Source organism: Felis catus, chromosome B4 (genome assembly GCF_018350175.1).
Source record: "Felis catus isolate Fca126 chromosome B4, F.catus_Fca126_mat1.0, whole genome shotgun sequence".
NCBI lineage: Eukaryota > Metazoa > Chordata > Mammalia > Carnivora > Felidae > Felis > Felis catus.
Window position 1 is genome coordinate 119,772,285 of NC_058374.1, and position 17,278 is coordinate 119,789,562.

At 37.7% G+C, this 17,278-nt stretch overlaps 1 protein-coding gene across 18 annotated transcripts in view; it reads right to left on the bottom strand.

Annotated features, from left to right (window-relative positions):
* Positions 1 to 17,278, bottom strand: part of ANKS1B (ankyrin repeat and sterile alpha motif domain containing 1B) — a 1,072,204-nt gene that overhangs the window by 274,298 nt on the left and 780,628 nt on the right. For all 18 annotated transcript variants that reach the window (XM_011284166.4, XM_019835377.3, XM_045062214.1 and 15 more), the window contains one exon: positions 13,944 to 14,096. In XM_011284166.4, coding sequence (XP_011282468.2) covers positions 13,944 to 14,096 — 153 coding nt within the window. The remainder of the gene's footprint in view (positions 1 to 13,943; positions 14,097 to 17,278) is intronic.

Sequence of the window (17,278 nt, forward strand, 5' to 3'; positions counted from 1 at the left end):
ATTTTTGTTTCTTTCTTTTTGTCTTTGCCATAGGACATGCCTGGGAAAGCACGTTAGAGGATGGGGCACATGGAGAAGAGCCAAGTTGCCCAGTTGTCTTAGCTCACAGATCAGCAGACCAGAGCCAACTGCCAGATGTGAGGGAGCCAACTGAGATCAGAAGAAATTTCTAGCCACGTCCAGCTTAAATCACTGACCCACACACTCGTGAGCTAGACAAATGCTTATTGCCTTAAGCCACTGCATTTCAGACAGATTGTTGCACAGCATTGCTGTGGCAATGGATAACTGATAATGTGTCCCATAAATCTTGGGAATTTGGAAGCTGCCCCTCCATTTGGCCTCCATGAAACAAAGATTGAATGCTTTCTATTTGCAAAGCATTGTACAAAATGCTCTGTTAGGTTATTTTAGTTAATCCTGACAACAATATTACCTAGAAGATAGATAATATTACTCAAATTTTAGTGGCAAGGAAACTTTAGAGGCAAACTTAGGGAAGGTTAAGTGACTTGCCTAATATAGCTAAATGATAGGAAATAAAATGGACAGTTAAACCCTGGAACACTGCTTTTAGAGCCTCTGTGCTTTTACTGTAGATGCTTACTGCTTATGTTACTGGTACCCTCATCTCATCTTTTCTTCTGTCCACCTCCACCTCCTTCAGGAGAAGATCTTGTGTTCCAGTTTGGGATGCGGAGACCATCTTTATGTTTAGCTGCCCTTAATACTACTTTCTTACAGCTAGTGTAAATGGCCATCTTCCCCATTAGCCTGGAAGTTCTTTTGAGTAAGTAAAATACTTACTGTATTTTCTCCTATAGCTACTGTGAAATAGAATTTTTAAAAAGATAATGATCTTATTTAAGTTTGAGAAAATCTAGTTATCTCCCAAAAGCAATTTATACTGAAGTAAGACTCTGAGAATATATATATTTATATGTTAAACACACACACACATTTAAAAATGGCACTGTTATCCCAATCAATCTAATTGGTGGAATGCACAGCAGAGGTTCCCCCCCCCCACCTCCATTTTGTTGGACAGCTTTAGGCATATGGTGTTTGAATTTGGAGTTTGATGTCTACAAAAATAAAACTCTCCTGTTTCATGTTTTATTATATTAGTATTGTAAACAGGGATTGATATAAAACTGGCATCAAATTTGCAATTAGTTTCTGTATTTAAGAAATTGTTTTATAATTGTCACTTGCAATGTACTTTAGGTATGCTGCCACCAGGTGGCGGAAGAGCGCCAGGCAGGTCTCTACAGTAAGGAATTTACATGTTTTCTGAGGTTCAAGGTAATAGCTTTTTGCTTGAGTTCAAAAATAATTTCAGACCACAGATATTCAACTTAACATAATACATGTCTGTAGCAAAATAGCTAGACTTAAACTCTAAATCAATCTTAAACATCTTTAAAGCAGATATAAATCCCAAGCTACAAATTCACCTACCTAATCTCTCTCCTTTTCAGCATTTTAAATTATTTCCATAATGGGCTGATTCTAACACAAATCTTATATACACACTTTAGTAAAAATGTTAATCTTTATGATTTACTCTGAGTCTTTATTTATTGTCGATCTCTTTCATCATAGCTTATATGTCAGGCTTCAAAATTCTTAATAATTTTCTTTTAACAAAAATACCTCTTTGGCTTCCACTTCCTCTAAGAAGACAGAGGCTCATCTTTTCAGTATGATCTCAGATCTCCTCCCAAGGAAGACCCAAAGCATTTCTCCATCAGGATAGCATGAAAAGTGTATTTGCATTTTATGGAGGATTTTTTTCCTTTTTATTTTCTACACTATAGGAATAATTCATTAGAATTTTTCCCCTCTCAAAGCTCCACAGAGCTAGTTTACTGTATTTACCTATTTAACTGCAACATCAATGAATCTCCTTAGCAACAGGCTAAGTATCTCCAGAGAAGAGTTCTTAAAGAAATAAAAGTCTTCAAACCATATTAGAAATCTAAGCAAAATGCAGAATAAAAAGTTAATGGACTTCATTATAATTAATAATACTGTATATTTACAAGGAGCAATTTCAATGTAAAGAAAGTATCAACTACTTTGAGCAGCAGTCAGAAGTTCCCACTCTATGGGTCATCAGGCAGAAACTTTGGAACAGATTCTAGAAGGTTTAAGATTATGGATGATAAGTTGAGAATGAGTACACCCCTATACTCTGAGCCACTCCCCTGCTCTGCCCTACAGTGTTTTGTTTCAAGAATAAAGAGGACTGAACGGCTGAGAATCAAGGGTCAGTGCTATGTAGTTGGGGGAGAAAACAAAAAGAAACTAGCAATTCTGTACCTCAGGGTGGTCAGAAAAAAAAAAAGTTGGGGGGAGATCCTCAGCAGCTTTATCCTGAATGTTGCTACACGAGCTGAGAGTCATTCTCCCTGACATTCACCCACTCCTAGAGTGCAGATTTTGAGCAGTGCTAAGCAGTGAGGGTTTGGGTGGGGCTGGTAGGGAAAGATGCTATCTGTTGAGAGGGGGAGACTGAGAGGACAGCACAGCAGAAAGGGGCTGGAGTTGGGAAGACGGCAAGACAGAGGTTGAGCAGTGATTCTTAGAGACTGGACTTTGCATATTAAACAGGGCTTTCTGGGTTCCAGAAGGTGAGGACTGAGAGTGAGAAGCAAATGGCAACTAAGCTGTGAATGCAAGCTCCAGGAGAGCTGGCCAGCAACCAGCCTAACTCTGGGAGACAGAGCTGAGGAAGAAAGAGAGAAATTGAGGCAAAAGAAAATAAAATAGAGAGGGAAGAGAAAGGGATGGGTGGTAAAACTCTCATATGATTTTGAGTCTCACAGAAAACCTGTGAAGCCAGTGCGCTGTAGACTGTTAATGGAGGCCCAGAGTTGGAAGTGACTTAAGGTCACACACTGAGTGGCAGAGGTAGCACTCCAAGTTGAGTGACCTGATTTCAAGATACAGATGAAAGAAGGGAGGGTGCATTTGAAACACTGACACATACCACATGTCCTACCTTTACTTTATAAACAGTAACTAAATTTTTTACATAACCAGGGCTTAGCTTTTTAAGGGTCAAACCTGAAAAGTTTTAGCCACTATTGAAAAGCATTTCTGAAATGTTTTATATTTGTCCTAACCTTCTTTGAATACTGACTATAATTTTCCCTCTGCTTGATATGAGGGATATAGTGATGAAAATTGAGTCTATATTTATGTATTTCCAATTGAGAGATACTCCCAGGTTCTAAGGAGACAGGCAGATTTTATTGCTGTCACGCCTGATACGTTTGTGGCTTGAAATAGCTGATAGCTGTATGGCAGAATCAGCTGACTCAGCTCCTTCCCTCCCAGTCAGTTCTTCTTGAGTGTTGGCTTCTGGCCCCTGCCTACTCTTCTGATCATGTCATTCTCCTGATTAAAATCTTTTTAATGGCTCTCCACTGATTATAGCCATGGTTTTCAACCCAGCAGCACATTAAAATCACCTGGGGAGCTTTTAAAAGACTCCAAGTGCCCAGATGCCATCATCAATGATTTCAATTCAATTGTTTAGCTATGGGCCCTAGTTTATGGGGATTAACCAAAGTAGCATGGATTTGGGCTTCCCGCCAAGATGGAGTAACAGGGATTGGATTCATCCGCACCCTGCTTTCACCTGAAACAACTAAAAAGCCTGACAATATTTGAAACATTGATTTTGAAGATGTTGGAAAGAGGCAATGAAGGGCCTTGATCCCTGAAAGATGAGAAACATAGTGAGACCTACAGTTGCCCCAGTTTACCACCTTGAGAGAATTCCCAGGCGATGATGCAGGAGGAGGAGTCCAGGGAGCCTGGAAGACTCTTTGAATTGAGAGGCTGGAGATGAGGGTCTAGGGAGACTGAAGTGGCTGCTGTGTTTTGGGCAGAGTATTAGAGCAGAGGAAGTACTGATCAGCACATGCATATGAGGGAACTATCTGAGGCCAAATTAAAAAAAACACCTACCTGAAAAGATTAATGGGGATAGTAGACAGAGTTCAAATGGGGTGGGTAATAGTTTGCACTATTCAGACTGGGAAATCTGGAAATTCATAGGACATTGTTAGAATATTCAGAAGCATCTTGTCCCATTAATGGAAGTATTAGCCATGGACTAAATAAATGATGCTCTAGGCTTGCTTGACAAATATTCAAAGCAAGACCTGAAAGGATCAGAGTATATCCACGGAGCTTTTCTATGTCCCAGAACAAAGGTCAAGAATATTTACAAGAGTACAAAAATATCCTACACCCAACAAAGTAAAATTAACAATGTCTGGCATGCAATAAAAATTATCAGGCACGCAAAAAATTGAGGAGAAAAATAAGTCAACTGAAACCAATCCCAAACTGATAAGAGATATTGGAGTTAGAAGATGAAGGCATTAAAACAGTTAATGTAACTGCATTCCATATGTTCAATATGTTACAGGAAAGATTGAGCATGTTAAATACACATATGAAAAAAGATAAAAAAGACTCATGTCTAACTTCTGGAGATGAAAACTATAATCACTAAGATAAAAATACACTGGGTGTTAATAATGGCAGATTAGATATTACAAGGAGAAAAGATTAGTGAACTTGAAGTCATGTAATAGAAACTATCCAAATGAATCACAGAGAGAAAAAATATTGAAGAAAATGAACAGAGCATTGGTGAGCTGTGGTCCAACTTCGAATAGCCTAATATACATATGATTGGAGTTTCCAAAGCAGAGGAGAGAGAATGTGGGACAGAAAATAGTATTTTAAGAAATAATGACCATGGTGCAGCAACTATGGAAAACAGTATGGATGGTCTACAAAAATTTAAAAATAGAATTACATATGACCCAGCAATCCAACTTCCGGGTGTATATCCAAAAGAATTACAAACAGGATCTCAAGGAGATACTAGCACACTGATGTTCATTGAGACATTATCCATAATATTCAAGAGGTGGAAGAAACTAAATGTCTGCCAACAGATGAATGCATAAAGAAAATGTGGTATATACATGCAATGGAATATTATTCAGCCTTAAAAAGAAGGAAATCCTGTTATATGCCATAACATGGATGAACTTTGAGGGAATTAAGTCACAAAAAGACAAATACTGCATGATTTTACTTATGTGAGGTTATCTGATGTAGTAGTCAAACTCTTAGAAACAGAAAATAGAATAGTGGTTGCAAGGCATGGGGAGAGAAAGAATAGGGGAATTTTTGTTCAATGGATATAGTTTCAGTTTCACAAGATGAAAATTCTAGAGATCTGTTACACAACAATGTGCATAAACCACTGTACTTAAAAATGGTTAACATGGCAAATTCTATGTGTTTTTGACTACAGCAAAAATGACTGTGGGGATGGTTGCATAACTGTGAATATACTAAAAATGATCGAATTGTACACTATAAATGAGGAAACTGTATGATATGTGGATTACATATCAATAACGCTGTAAAAAGTTCAGGATATTACACAGTAATGAGAGAGAATAAATAGTCCCACAACTATGTGCCATGTGATATAAACGAAGAAGCTCCATGCGAGAACACACCATACAAAAGAAGCAAACTGACCTCTGCTGTTAAAAGTAAGGAGGGTAGGGGTGCCTGGGTGTTTCGGTCAGTTAACTGTCAGACTTCAGCTCAGGTCATGATGTCGTGGTTTGTGAGTTCGAGCCCCGCATCAGGCTCTGTGCTGATAGCTCAGAGCCTGGAGCCTGCTTTGGATTCTGTGTCTCCCTCTCTCTCTCTGCCCCTTTTCCCTGCTTGCTCTCTATCTCGGTCTCTCAAAAATAAATAAAGATGTTAAAATTTTTTTTTTTAAAAGTAAGGAGGGTAGTTGCTTTAGGGGACTGTGGGGAGATTAGTGACTAGATAGGGCCATGAGGGGCCTTTTGGATGCTGGTAATTTTCAGGTTCTTGTTCTGGGTGCTAGTTACATGTGTGTAAATTTTTGGCAAAAATACAATGACATACAGTATATGGATTTTTGTGTGTATGTTATACTTCCATAAAAAACGTTTTGAAAACTTGAAGGGAAAAGGAGAAATACAAGAATTTAAGGGGAAACCAAAGAAATTAAAAAGAGAATGACCCCAAAATTTCCAAAGTTAGTGAAAACTATAGACCTCATATCTAAAAGCTCAAAAAAAAATTTACACACAAGAAACATGAGAAACAGTACATCAAGATATATCCTAATCAAATTTTTCAAAACCAGTAATAAAGAGAACACCATTAAGTGCAGTCAGAGGGAAAAAAAGACAAGTTATATACAGAGGAACAGCAACAACAACAAAACCGAAAAAAGAAAGGATAACAGCAGATGTCTCGTCACAAATAATGCAGGAGAGAGGATGGTGGGTCTACATCTCTAAAATACTGTTACTCTAAAATTCTATATTCAGCAAAAACAGTTCTTTAAAATAAAGGCAAAATAAAGTCTTTCTACCAGCAGTCCCACAGAATAAAAAATGTTAAAGGAAGGTGTTCGGGTAGAAGGAGAATGACAGCAGATGAAAATATAGTTATAAAACAAAGGAATGAAGAGCAGGAATGGCTTTGTGGGTGTGTGACCTGTGAGATTACACAAGAGCCTGTTCTTCCAAGGAGTCTGTGCTTGGCTTAATGTTCTGCTGTCATTGTGTTAAAAGTTTCAAATAAGTTTTGAACAACGGGACCCCTATTTTCATATTTCACGGGACCCCCAAATTATGAAGAATTAATAATGGTCCTAATGAAGAGAATACTTTGCAGCCCATGAGATGAGAGTGGGGGAAAGGCTGGGACGCTGAGCTTGGCTTAGGTCATAGGTTCAGGCATGGAATGTGGAAGGCTATAGGAAGCTCCTTTGGAGGAAATTAGGAATGTTTTGATTTTTTTTCTCTTTATTTCCTTTATTAAAAAACTTATCACTTCTTAATAATTATTATTTTTGTTTTTTGTTTTTTGTTTATTTTTTTTTATTTATGTTTTTTGTTTATTTTTTGTGTATTTTGTTTTTTTATATATGAAATTTATTGACAAATCGGTTTCCATACAACACCCAGTGCTCATCCCAAAAGGTGCCCTCCTCAATACCCATCACCCACCCTCTCCTCCCTCCCACCCCCCATCAACCCTCAGTTTGTTCTCAGTTTTTAACAGTCTCTTATGCTTTGGCTCTCTCCCACTCTAACCTCTTTTTTTTTTTTTTCTCCTTCCCCTCCCCCATGGGTTTCTGTTATGTTTCTCAGGATCCACATAAGAGTGAAACCATATGGTATCTGTCTTTTTCTGTATGGCTTATTTCACTTAGCATCACACTCTCCAGTTCCATCCACGTTGCTACAAAAGGCCATATTTCATTTTTTCTCATTGCCACGTAATATTCCATTGTATGTTTTGATTTTAATCAGAAGAGTGAATGAAATCTGGGTGGGGAAAAAACAACAGTTGTCCACTAAAATAACTTTTTTTACAGTAGACATTTCTAGATAGAACATGATTTTCTTTTTTGTACAGAGGTGGTTCATAAATGGCTATGATCAGAGGGTTTTAGTTCTTCATGAAATTCATTTGTTTGCTGAGTGCTCTCTTCAGGCCCAAATACCTTGTTTAGTTTCTCTCTCTCTCTCTCTCTCTCTCTCTCTCTCTCTGTGTGTGTGTGTTTTACTAATTCTGACATCAACACTTCAGTAGTGCCTATTCCATAATATTGACCCCGAGGCACTACAAGTTTGTAAATTTACTTTGAATTCAAAACAAAAGCTATATTGCTTCCAGTGAAGTTTTAACATTTAAGTGTATTCTACTGTAGTATAATTCAATCTGAGTGTAGAGCAAGGCTCTAAAGTTGAAAGCAGCATAATAGGTGCAGATATGCAAAATATGCTGAAAGGTAGTGGAGCCAATAATGCCAGAATAGCGCATCACCACCCCCAGGCCATATATGAAAGGGCTAAAAACCACTGGAACGGGGGTATTTATTTGGGAGACGATTATTCCTCTCATGTATGGAAGGGAAAAGGGTGCTTTTTCCAAAACTTGAGCCAAATGAGGGAAGCTTCCAGAGAATTCCTAGAAGAGCTTGCAGTTTAGATGCAGGGAGTAAGAGTAATAGAGTTCATGAGCTTTGTCTGATACGGACCTGATAAAGTCTGAAGCTAGCTGTCCTGAAGTCTTGTGAAGAGCAAGCTGTACTATATATGAGTGTAAGTGAAATATTAAATCCACAGAGAATTTGCAAAGTTTGTTCTACACTTGAATACTCATATCCAGTTATTTAGTTTAAAGCCTTTGGCTTTGATTAAAGTTGTTAACATTTGAAGTGTTTAATAATGTAGCCTCCCTAGTGTGGAAATATGAATATTTTTCTCATTGATTAATGTCCTATAGTGAAGACATAACCTTTTACTTAAAATAATTGGTTTGGAAATGGAATTATAACATTTATCTTCCCCTTACATCGCCTTCAATTTATGAATTTGCTGATTATTCTTCTTGGTTGGGAGTATAAGTTACCATTTGCCTTTACCCAATACATGTACACAGACACAAACACACACACTCATACGATGCAAAAAAGACTTTCAAAGAGTAATTTAATTGCAGTTATAGAAATAAGGGTAGGATAGAAAGGAGTGAGAGTTTATAATGCTGATCATGAAATAAAAACATCAAAGTAAGTAATGAGTCTAAATTTGATACTGATGGGACTATATTTCTATAGCATTTAAAACAAATTAAGTCACCAAAGTAAAGATTTAACACAAAATTAGAATATGAAATTTGAAAATTCTTAGTATATCTCCGAGTGATTAGATTATTATGAAATTTCCCTGGAAAAATAGAAATTAAATCAACAACGCTGCAACAAAAACAAAAACAAAACCCAAAACCAAAAAACTGAACAAACAAAAATCTGACAGTCCTAAATAAAAGCATGATGAAAGTATAGTTTCAGCAGCTACTACGCAAGAAGCAAATGATCTTCTAATCAAGTTACTGCTGTAAAAATAAGTTAAATGATTTAAGAGACACATATGGGTATTGCTACCTGAATTATTTTGATTCTACCCAAAGGTATTTAAAACACAACCACTGGGATAAAGGACCTGAATGTGAGACAGGAAACCATCAAAACCCTAGAGGAGAAAGCAGGAAAAGACCTCTCTGACCTCAGCCTCAGCAATTTCTTACTTGACACATCTCCAAAGGCAAAGGAATTAAAGGCAAAATGAACTATTGGGACCTCATGAAGATAAAAAGCTCCTGCACAGCAAAGGAAACAATCAACAAAACTAAAAGGCAACCAACAGAATGGGAAAAGATATTTGCAAATGACATATCGGACAAAGGGCTAGTATCCAAAATCTATAAAGAGCTCACCAAACTCCACACCTGAAAAACAAATTATCCAGTGAAGAAATGGGTAGAAAACATGAATAGACACTTCTCTAAAGAAGACATCTGGATGGCCAACAGGCACATGAAAAGATGCTCAACGTCGCTCCTCATCAGGGAAATACGAATCAAAACCACACTCAGATATCACCTCACGCCAGAGAGGCCAAAATGAACAAATCAGGAGACTATACATGCTGGAGAGGATGTGGAGAAATGGGAACCCTCTTGCACTGTTGGTGGGAATGCAAACTGGTGCAGCCGCTCTGGAAAACAGTGTGGAGGTTCCTCAAAAAATTAAAAATAGACCTACCCTATGACCCAGCAGTAGCACTGCTAGGAATTTAACCAAGGGATACAGGAGTACTGATGCATAGGGCCACTTGTACCCCAATGTTTATAGCAGCACTCTCAACAATAGCCAAATTGTGGGAAAAGCCTAAATGTCCATCAACTGATGAATGGATAAAGAAATTGTGGTTTATATACACAATGGAGTACTATGTGGCAATGAGAAAGAATGAAATATGGCTCTTTGTAGCAACGTAGACGGAACTGGAGAGTGTGATGCTAAGTGAAATAAGCCATACAGAGAAAGACAGATACCGTATGTTTTCACTCTTATGTGGATCCTGAGAAACTTAACAGAAACCCATGGGGGAGGGGAAGGAAAAAAAATGAGGTTAGAGTGGGAGAGAGCCAAAGCATAAGAGACTCCTAAAAACCGAGAACAAACTGAGGGTTGATGGGGGGTGGGAGGGAGGGAAGGGTAAGTGATGGGCATTGAAGAGGGCATCTTTTGGGATGAGCACTGGGTGTTGTATGGAAACCAATTTGGCAATAAATTTCATATATTAAAAAAATTAAAAAAATTAAAAAAAACACAACCACTGTAGTTAGATTTTTAAAGCTATTCTTGTACTTCTGAGCAGAGAATTAAAAATGCTCTAAAGCTGAATTTTATTTATTCATTTTTTTGATGGGTACTTTTATCATTATCAATATTGTAGGGTATCATAAGCATGGGTTAGAATTATTTCCTTAGTAAATAATGATAAAGCCAATGGAAAGAAATGAATTACACGTTCTGCACTGAAATTCACACATTAATAAATTTAATTTTTAATTTTAATTTTTTTTTAGAGAGTGAGTGTACACATGAGCAGGGCAGGGGTAGAAGATTAGGGAGAGAGAAACTTAAGCAGGCTCCATGCCCATCACAGAGCCCTATGCAGGGCTTGATCTTACAACCCTTGAGATCATGACCTGAGCTGAAATCAAGAGTTGGACACTTAACCTACTGAGGCGTCCCTACACATTAATAAATTGGGCAGTGTTAAAATTTATTTCATCTAACCAAATCTCTTTAGTAGGTACACAGTGGTAAAATAAGTTAATGTTGTTTTTCATAACTGCAATACTTTTTTTTGTTTAGGAAATGGATTAATTTCATAATTATCCATACATATTTCATGGAGGAAATATGTAGTCCTTTTATCTAACCCCCCCCCCATGTAGAGTTGTCGAGGTTATCAATAGCAGTAGGAACTGTTGTGTACACTTGGTAATACCTTGTGCAAGGCCTGAGTGACCTTCTGAGTAAAGAAAATTCATGTACTTATGCACTGTTAACAAGTTTTTAGCTCTCTTAACAAGCCTTTGGAGAAGACTATAATTCAAGGTAGAGATTTATCCCACAGGCATCTGCAGAGGGAACAATTTGCCTGACAATTGTCTCCATATATTCATAGAACATGAAAATATCAATACAAAAGTAAAAGTAGTATTAATGATGTTATTAATGATAGTAGCAGACACAGACAAAACAGAGCTATTAATCAAACAGCTTCTGAATAGGAAGCATAGATTAGGTAATAAAAGGAAGAATTATTGGCATCTGCTCAATTCTCTAAGTCTAGACACACATGGGCCTGTAAAACCTTACGTCTTAAAAGTTTCTTTGTGCTTGATTCCCACTACTGAGAATGCTGATATTAAGAAATAGGATTTCCACTACTCTCTCATCCCTATACTTTGGGTGGTGCTGTGACCAAAATCTTCTATAGATTATTCAAAAAACCTTGTTTTTCAAAGGCAATAATGCACTCTGACAAAAGAAAGATCTTTGGGGTCTTTTTGAAAGATTACAATTTCAAATGTATTTGTAGTTTTCAAATCACAATTTTGTATAGTTTTCATTTTTTCATGGAAATACTTCAAATAAACTTATACTCACTGAGTTACTGTTTTCAATATCAAGCAAAATACCATGTGGCATTGGAGGCTTAATCGATATGATTCAATGATGCTGAAGGTATTAGTAATTATAGCAGCAGCCAGTCTCCCCTCCCTTTCCTCTCCTCCCCTCCACCAGCAGACCTCTGTATCAAAGACAGCCTACCCTTGCACTTTTCTCTTCACTTTATACACAACAATAGTTATTGAAGTCATTTGGTTTCCTTAAAATGAAACACTCATTACAAAGATTCAGGATGTGAATTTCTCTAAAAAGCTGTGCTCTAAATCAAAGTAACTGCACATTCTCTTCAGGCTAGAAAACCACAAATTATGGATACTTAATATAGAATTACTGGGCCCATATATTATATATGTGATTATTTTATATTTGGATGTCTTCCCTCATTATTTGGGATAAATTAAAGTCTTTAATTTGAGACCAAAGCTTTGTAAGCCAGAAGGCACACATTGTGACTTTCTTTCATTTGAAAACCCAACAACCCTGAACCATCAAATGAACTACCCTTGTAGCAGTACCAGTGAGCATAAAAATTTTGTTCTCTGATTTCCAAGTCTAAAGGTGCAGACCAATTTTTGTTTATAATAAAAATATCGATGGAATTAAATGACTTGCGTAGCCTCCTCATCAAGGGATGAACTTGCCCATATAGATGTCGTAAACTTTAAATTCCATCAGCTTAAGGAAAATATACTGGGTTGGTGTCAGATGCAGATGCACTCCAGGCCTAAAGAACTGGCCTCCAGAGCTAAGACACAGTGACTATGTTGTCCAATTCTGATACAATGCTTGTGACAGGCACTTGTCCCCAGATTGAAGTCAGACTGTATTACAGCAAATGTAACCAAAGGGAAAATACTTAAAGACTCTGTATGGTGGAAAAGGCTATTATTCTGTCCCAGCTTAAGGTTGGCTGGTGTATGGGTGGTGGTGGATCAATCTCTGAGCCCTGACATCAAACCTGGGGCCTCAGAGCACCACTGACCCACAGTCATTGTAGCCATCCTCAAGGGACACAGTGATTGAACAAGGATGCCTAGGCTGCTGGCACTCCCAGCACTGGGAAAAGTGTGGTTCAAGCTCACATCTTAAATGTTAGCCCTGGCATTTGGATTTTGAGAGACTTATCAACCTGCTTCAGTGATCCTTGCTTCAAAGAAGACATTTCATAATAGAGTTCTATTGGAATCCCTTCTTTTCAATGAGGGATTACTGCTAATGCCAGTTAAGTGAGTGACTCATGTGCTATCTAAGTATTTGTTCTTCAGTGGGGAACAACAGTATTCAGAAGATGATATACAGAGATATTTGTCAAGTTGTATCATTACCATTGACTAGAATGTCACTTAATTGGAAACATGTTTGTTTGATCTATGGAAGGTGCCCCTTTAACAAATGGCTAAGAGTAGTCATCAAATGAATATTGGATTCTCAGTGGAGAACTGAAATCTTCTTGATGCAACTAAAATGCAATACAGTTTCTGTTAGTTCCACTGTGTTGCCACACAGACTAAGAACAAAATTAATCAGAGGCTTTTAGTCAGACAATGGGTTTCTTCTGAAATAATGATAGCTTTTGTGAGGGAGTAAGGACAGAAACCAAAGAGGAGCTGATGGCAAATTGGAAGAAGCAGCCAAGAATTTGTCCATTTAAAGTGATTTTTGGATTAAAGAATAGTTTTTAGTGGATGTTCTAGAAAAGATATTATTTTTAAAACAGACTTTTAAGAGCAAAGAATAATTAGTTACTTAGTTACTACTAATAACGATCATTTAAAATAATTAATGACATGAAATATGTGGAGACTGGACTTTTGGAGAGAAAGTGGCATAAACAGTAGAAAAAAATCTCTTTTGAATGATTAGGTATTTATATGCTTTATCTTTCAGTTTATGAGTGTTTTTCTTCAGTTTTAGAATATAAAATTTAAATCTAAGAAATTCTCTAAAAGATTAAATGATTTTTCACTGCCTTTAGCAAAGAAATGTTCATGATGCCAAATATAATGTGAAGGCAGGATAATTACATGTTACCTCTTCATTTCTTTCATTCCTTGATGCCATTAGAAATAAAAGAGCAGTAAAAATGAAATGAGTAAAGTATCAGCATTAAAACTATTTATGCAGACCTAGTTGATCTCTTTGGGCTTGAATACATTTAAAGCAGAAGGCATATCTGCAAATTCTTGATGGATGTCCAAACAGCAACAAAGAAAGAAAAAATTACCCACCTACAACAGGAATTTCATTTACAAAGGGTGAATGAGAAGGTGTCTTTAAGAGACCAACTTACGTTAATAAGTTCAACCTCCCAGATTTTTTTCAACAGGTCCATCGATGTGTAGCCATTAATTAGAAAGGCTTTGGTGTAGTCACCTAGTTCAATGGAATCCAGCCACTCAGCAACAGAAGTGGGATGATAGCCATCATGGCCAATGGGTCTCATCTGTAATTTAAAAAATCACATTAGGATTAGGTTACTTTGTGTTCTGTCAAACAATGGATTATGCCACTTGGAAATTCATCTGATGTGAAGCAACAGATCTTTTTGGATAAGAAAATAAGGAAAACCAAAATACTTTACGCACAATTCTAAATCATTGATAATTATCACGCTGAATTAGTTTTCAAAACTGCACCCAGAAATTTCTAATGTAGTCGCTATCTCCACTCCCTATTTGAGAAAACAAAATATGTCAAATTTCTGTTATAAACATTATTGACATTCTGTTGGATGGAATTTAAAATCATGTCAGTTGAGCAGTATTAAATTCAATGCTGAAGGCACAGGAAACTGTGCTCCCAAAATGTAGATGATAATTCTCATATGTATAACATCAAAGCATGTGAAAATAATGCATGACTTAAACATCCAAAGGAATTCATGCTTATGCAAGACATGTATTGTAGGTAGTGCAAACACGCTGGAGAAACATACTGCCGTGTGAAGCAGTGAAGAAGAGGCTTTTGGGTGTTTAGAGACCATGTGTTCTGCATAGACTCTACAGTATGTTAGACATGAATAGAGAACTTGCTGGCAGACAGGTTCCTATTTTTTGTCAGCTATATACAGATTTTTTTTTCTTTAGGAGAACAAAGAAGTGTGACAGCAGCATAATGTTTCTCAGTTTAAATTGGAGTGTGAAAGTAATTTAAGCAAGAGAAACTTCTGGGTTTAAAATTTTGTATGATTATTCTAGTCTTTTAGCTTTTATTTGGAATTTTAGTTGAATTTGTGGTTCTTGGATTTTGAAGTAACTCACTTCTAAGGCTTGGCGTTGCTCTGGATGCCATGCGGTGTATCTAATACTTCAGCTATTATGGACAGGTGGTGCTTCAGCAACCGGATGTGATCCTTCAGTGAAATTCATGATGGGAATAGCAAACTGGGCAAAATACATAGATTTTCCTCTCCCTTCAGATTCAAGGAGATAAATATTAATGGAAATCTAGATGATTCTGATTTGTTAGCAGAGAAAAGATTAGTCTGGCTGTCAGGGATTCAGATTTTAATCCTAAACATGGTAGGCTTTCTGTCACTATGCAGCATTCTCATTTTGGAGATTCTTCTCACTCTTCCATTTGTTATTTTGGATTCAAGGTGTTCATTAGGGATCAACACCTGTGAAAAGGAGGGATGAGAAGCAGAGTTGGGCAGAAGAGGAGACGGATTGTGATGGGTCCTGGTGAAGCCTCTGTGGCAAAGGTCATGTTATTCAAGGTCAAGTGCTGGGCAGCCTTTGTGCTCCATCATTCAGCTGGATATGGCTGCCATGGGAGAAGCATGACTCTAGCGAGGCTGCTCTCCATAGCAGAGGCAGACCCTGCAGATGCTGACAGCTGGAGGCTGTCTGCTGACCACTCTCCCTGCTGCTGGGCAAGTCCTTCCTTGATGACAGAGCCTGGAGGAGCATTTCCGTGTTTTCCAGAATATTCTGGACCCGGAGTCACCTAAGGTTAACGTTTTGCCACATTTGGTTTCTACCTTTTTCTCTACACCCACTTCCTCATTCACATGCACACAACACACTTTGTTTTAGGTGAACCATTAGAAAGATGTTTTTTCCCCTAACACTATTTGCAGACATCATGAAACTTCACCCCTTGATGCTTCAGTATGCATCTTCCAAGAATAAGGGCATGCTTCTACATAGCCATAGTAGCATCACACTCAAGAAGTTTATCATTGATAAAGTTATATTATCTAATATACAGTCCATATTTAAGTTCCCCACATATATGCCAAATAGAACTTGTAGCTTATTTTCCTTCTGGACAAGCTCAATCAAAAGTCAAGGCAATTATATTTTTAAGGATTTCTTCTGCCTTTTTCTCTCTTATTCTTCTGGGATTATGTTTACTCTATCATTTTTAAATTACTTTTTCTTCTTTCCTCTTTCCTATCGTTCCCAATCTATTTTCCATTTTGAGGCTTAAATGTCCTCTATTGGGAGTTATGGTGTAACTCATCATTTGCATGACAGTCTGAACTGCATCAGGCTTTTTGTATGTCACTTGTACATTGGACTGACCCAGTTTAACTACTCACTGAATGTTTGTTCAGTAACACTTAACACAATGTTTATTATGCAGTAGCTACAAATGTAAATGACAACTCAGGGTTTGTAAAATGAAGTTTAGTGGCAGTTGCAAATAACTGAATGTTGTGTATGTGTAAAATTGAAGATTAGGATCCAAAGCAGAGGCACAAAGTATTAAGTACCTCATATTCTATAGAGTTATAAAAACATTGGGCTAGGGATATTCTCCAGTACTTATTAAGAGGTGGTTGATCCAATGCTACTATGCTGGTTACTCACTGCAGCTTAGGAAACTCCCTGACTGTCCCAGTTGACAGAAGGAAATAACTGGAGAAAGGGCAAGAAGGAAGGAAGAGAAGCTCATTGGAGTTGAAATTAGCAACTTGGCAAAGGTCTTACTGTTAGCCATCCAGGATCTGATGACCCCAGCAGCAGATACAGGGATAAACCTAGGAAGCCTTGAATCAGTCTGGGGTGGAGTCAGATGTCCCATACCAGAGAACTCAGCGTGCGCGCGCACACACACACACACACACACACACACACACACACACAACTCCTTTGAGAGAGCAATTACTTGTCATCTGCTACACAGAGGTTGGATGATGATCAGAGTTGGCCAAAGAGTGGTGGTGGGGATACCAACTAGACCTCTTCAAAGCAAACCCTATTAGTGTAAAAAAAGTTTGTTTTCCCCTCCAATCCCTCCTTCTTGCCCCAGTGGCAGCAAATTTAGAATCAGAAAAGGGAAAGGTACCAGTCCCTTGGGGTAAGCCTAAACTTGGGAAGGGGAAGGTCAAAGGGAATAAAATTAGAGGCTTAAGTGGATTGGAACTGAGTTTTCAATATTTTACATGACGGGAAAGTTATTGGATATGTCTGAATGACATTAAAAATGACAGAGCAGCTGAACTTGGTTGAAGGTAGGATTGAAAAAAAAAATAAATCATATCAGTATCTGACTAAACGCAGACTGCTAAGTAATCTGGTTACTCCTGTGAGGCGAGTTCTCCCTGAGCAACCTTAAGGAGGTGAGAGGGAGGAACGTGTTTGGTGGGAGAATGGGAGATGGGAACAAGGTAGAGAG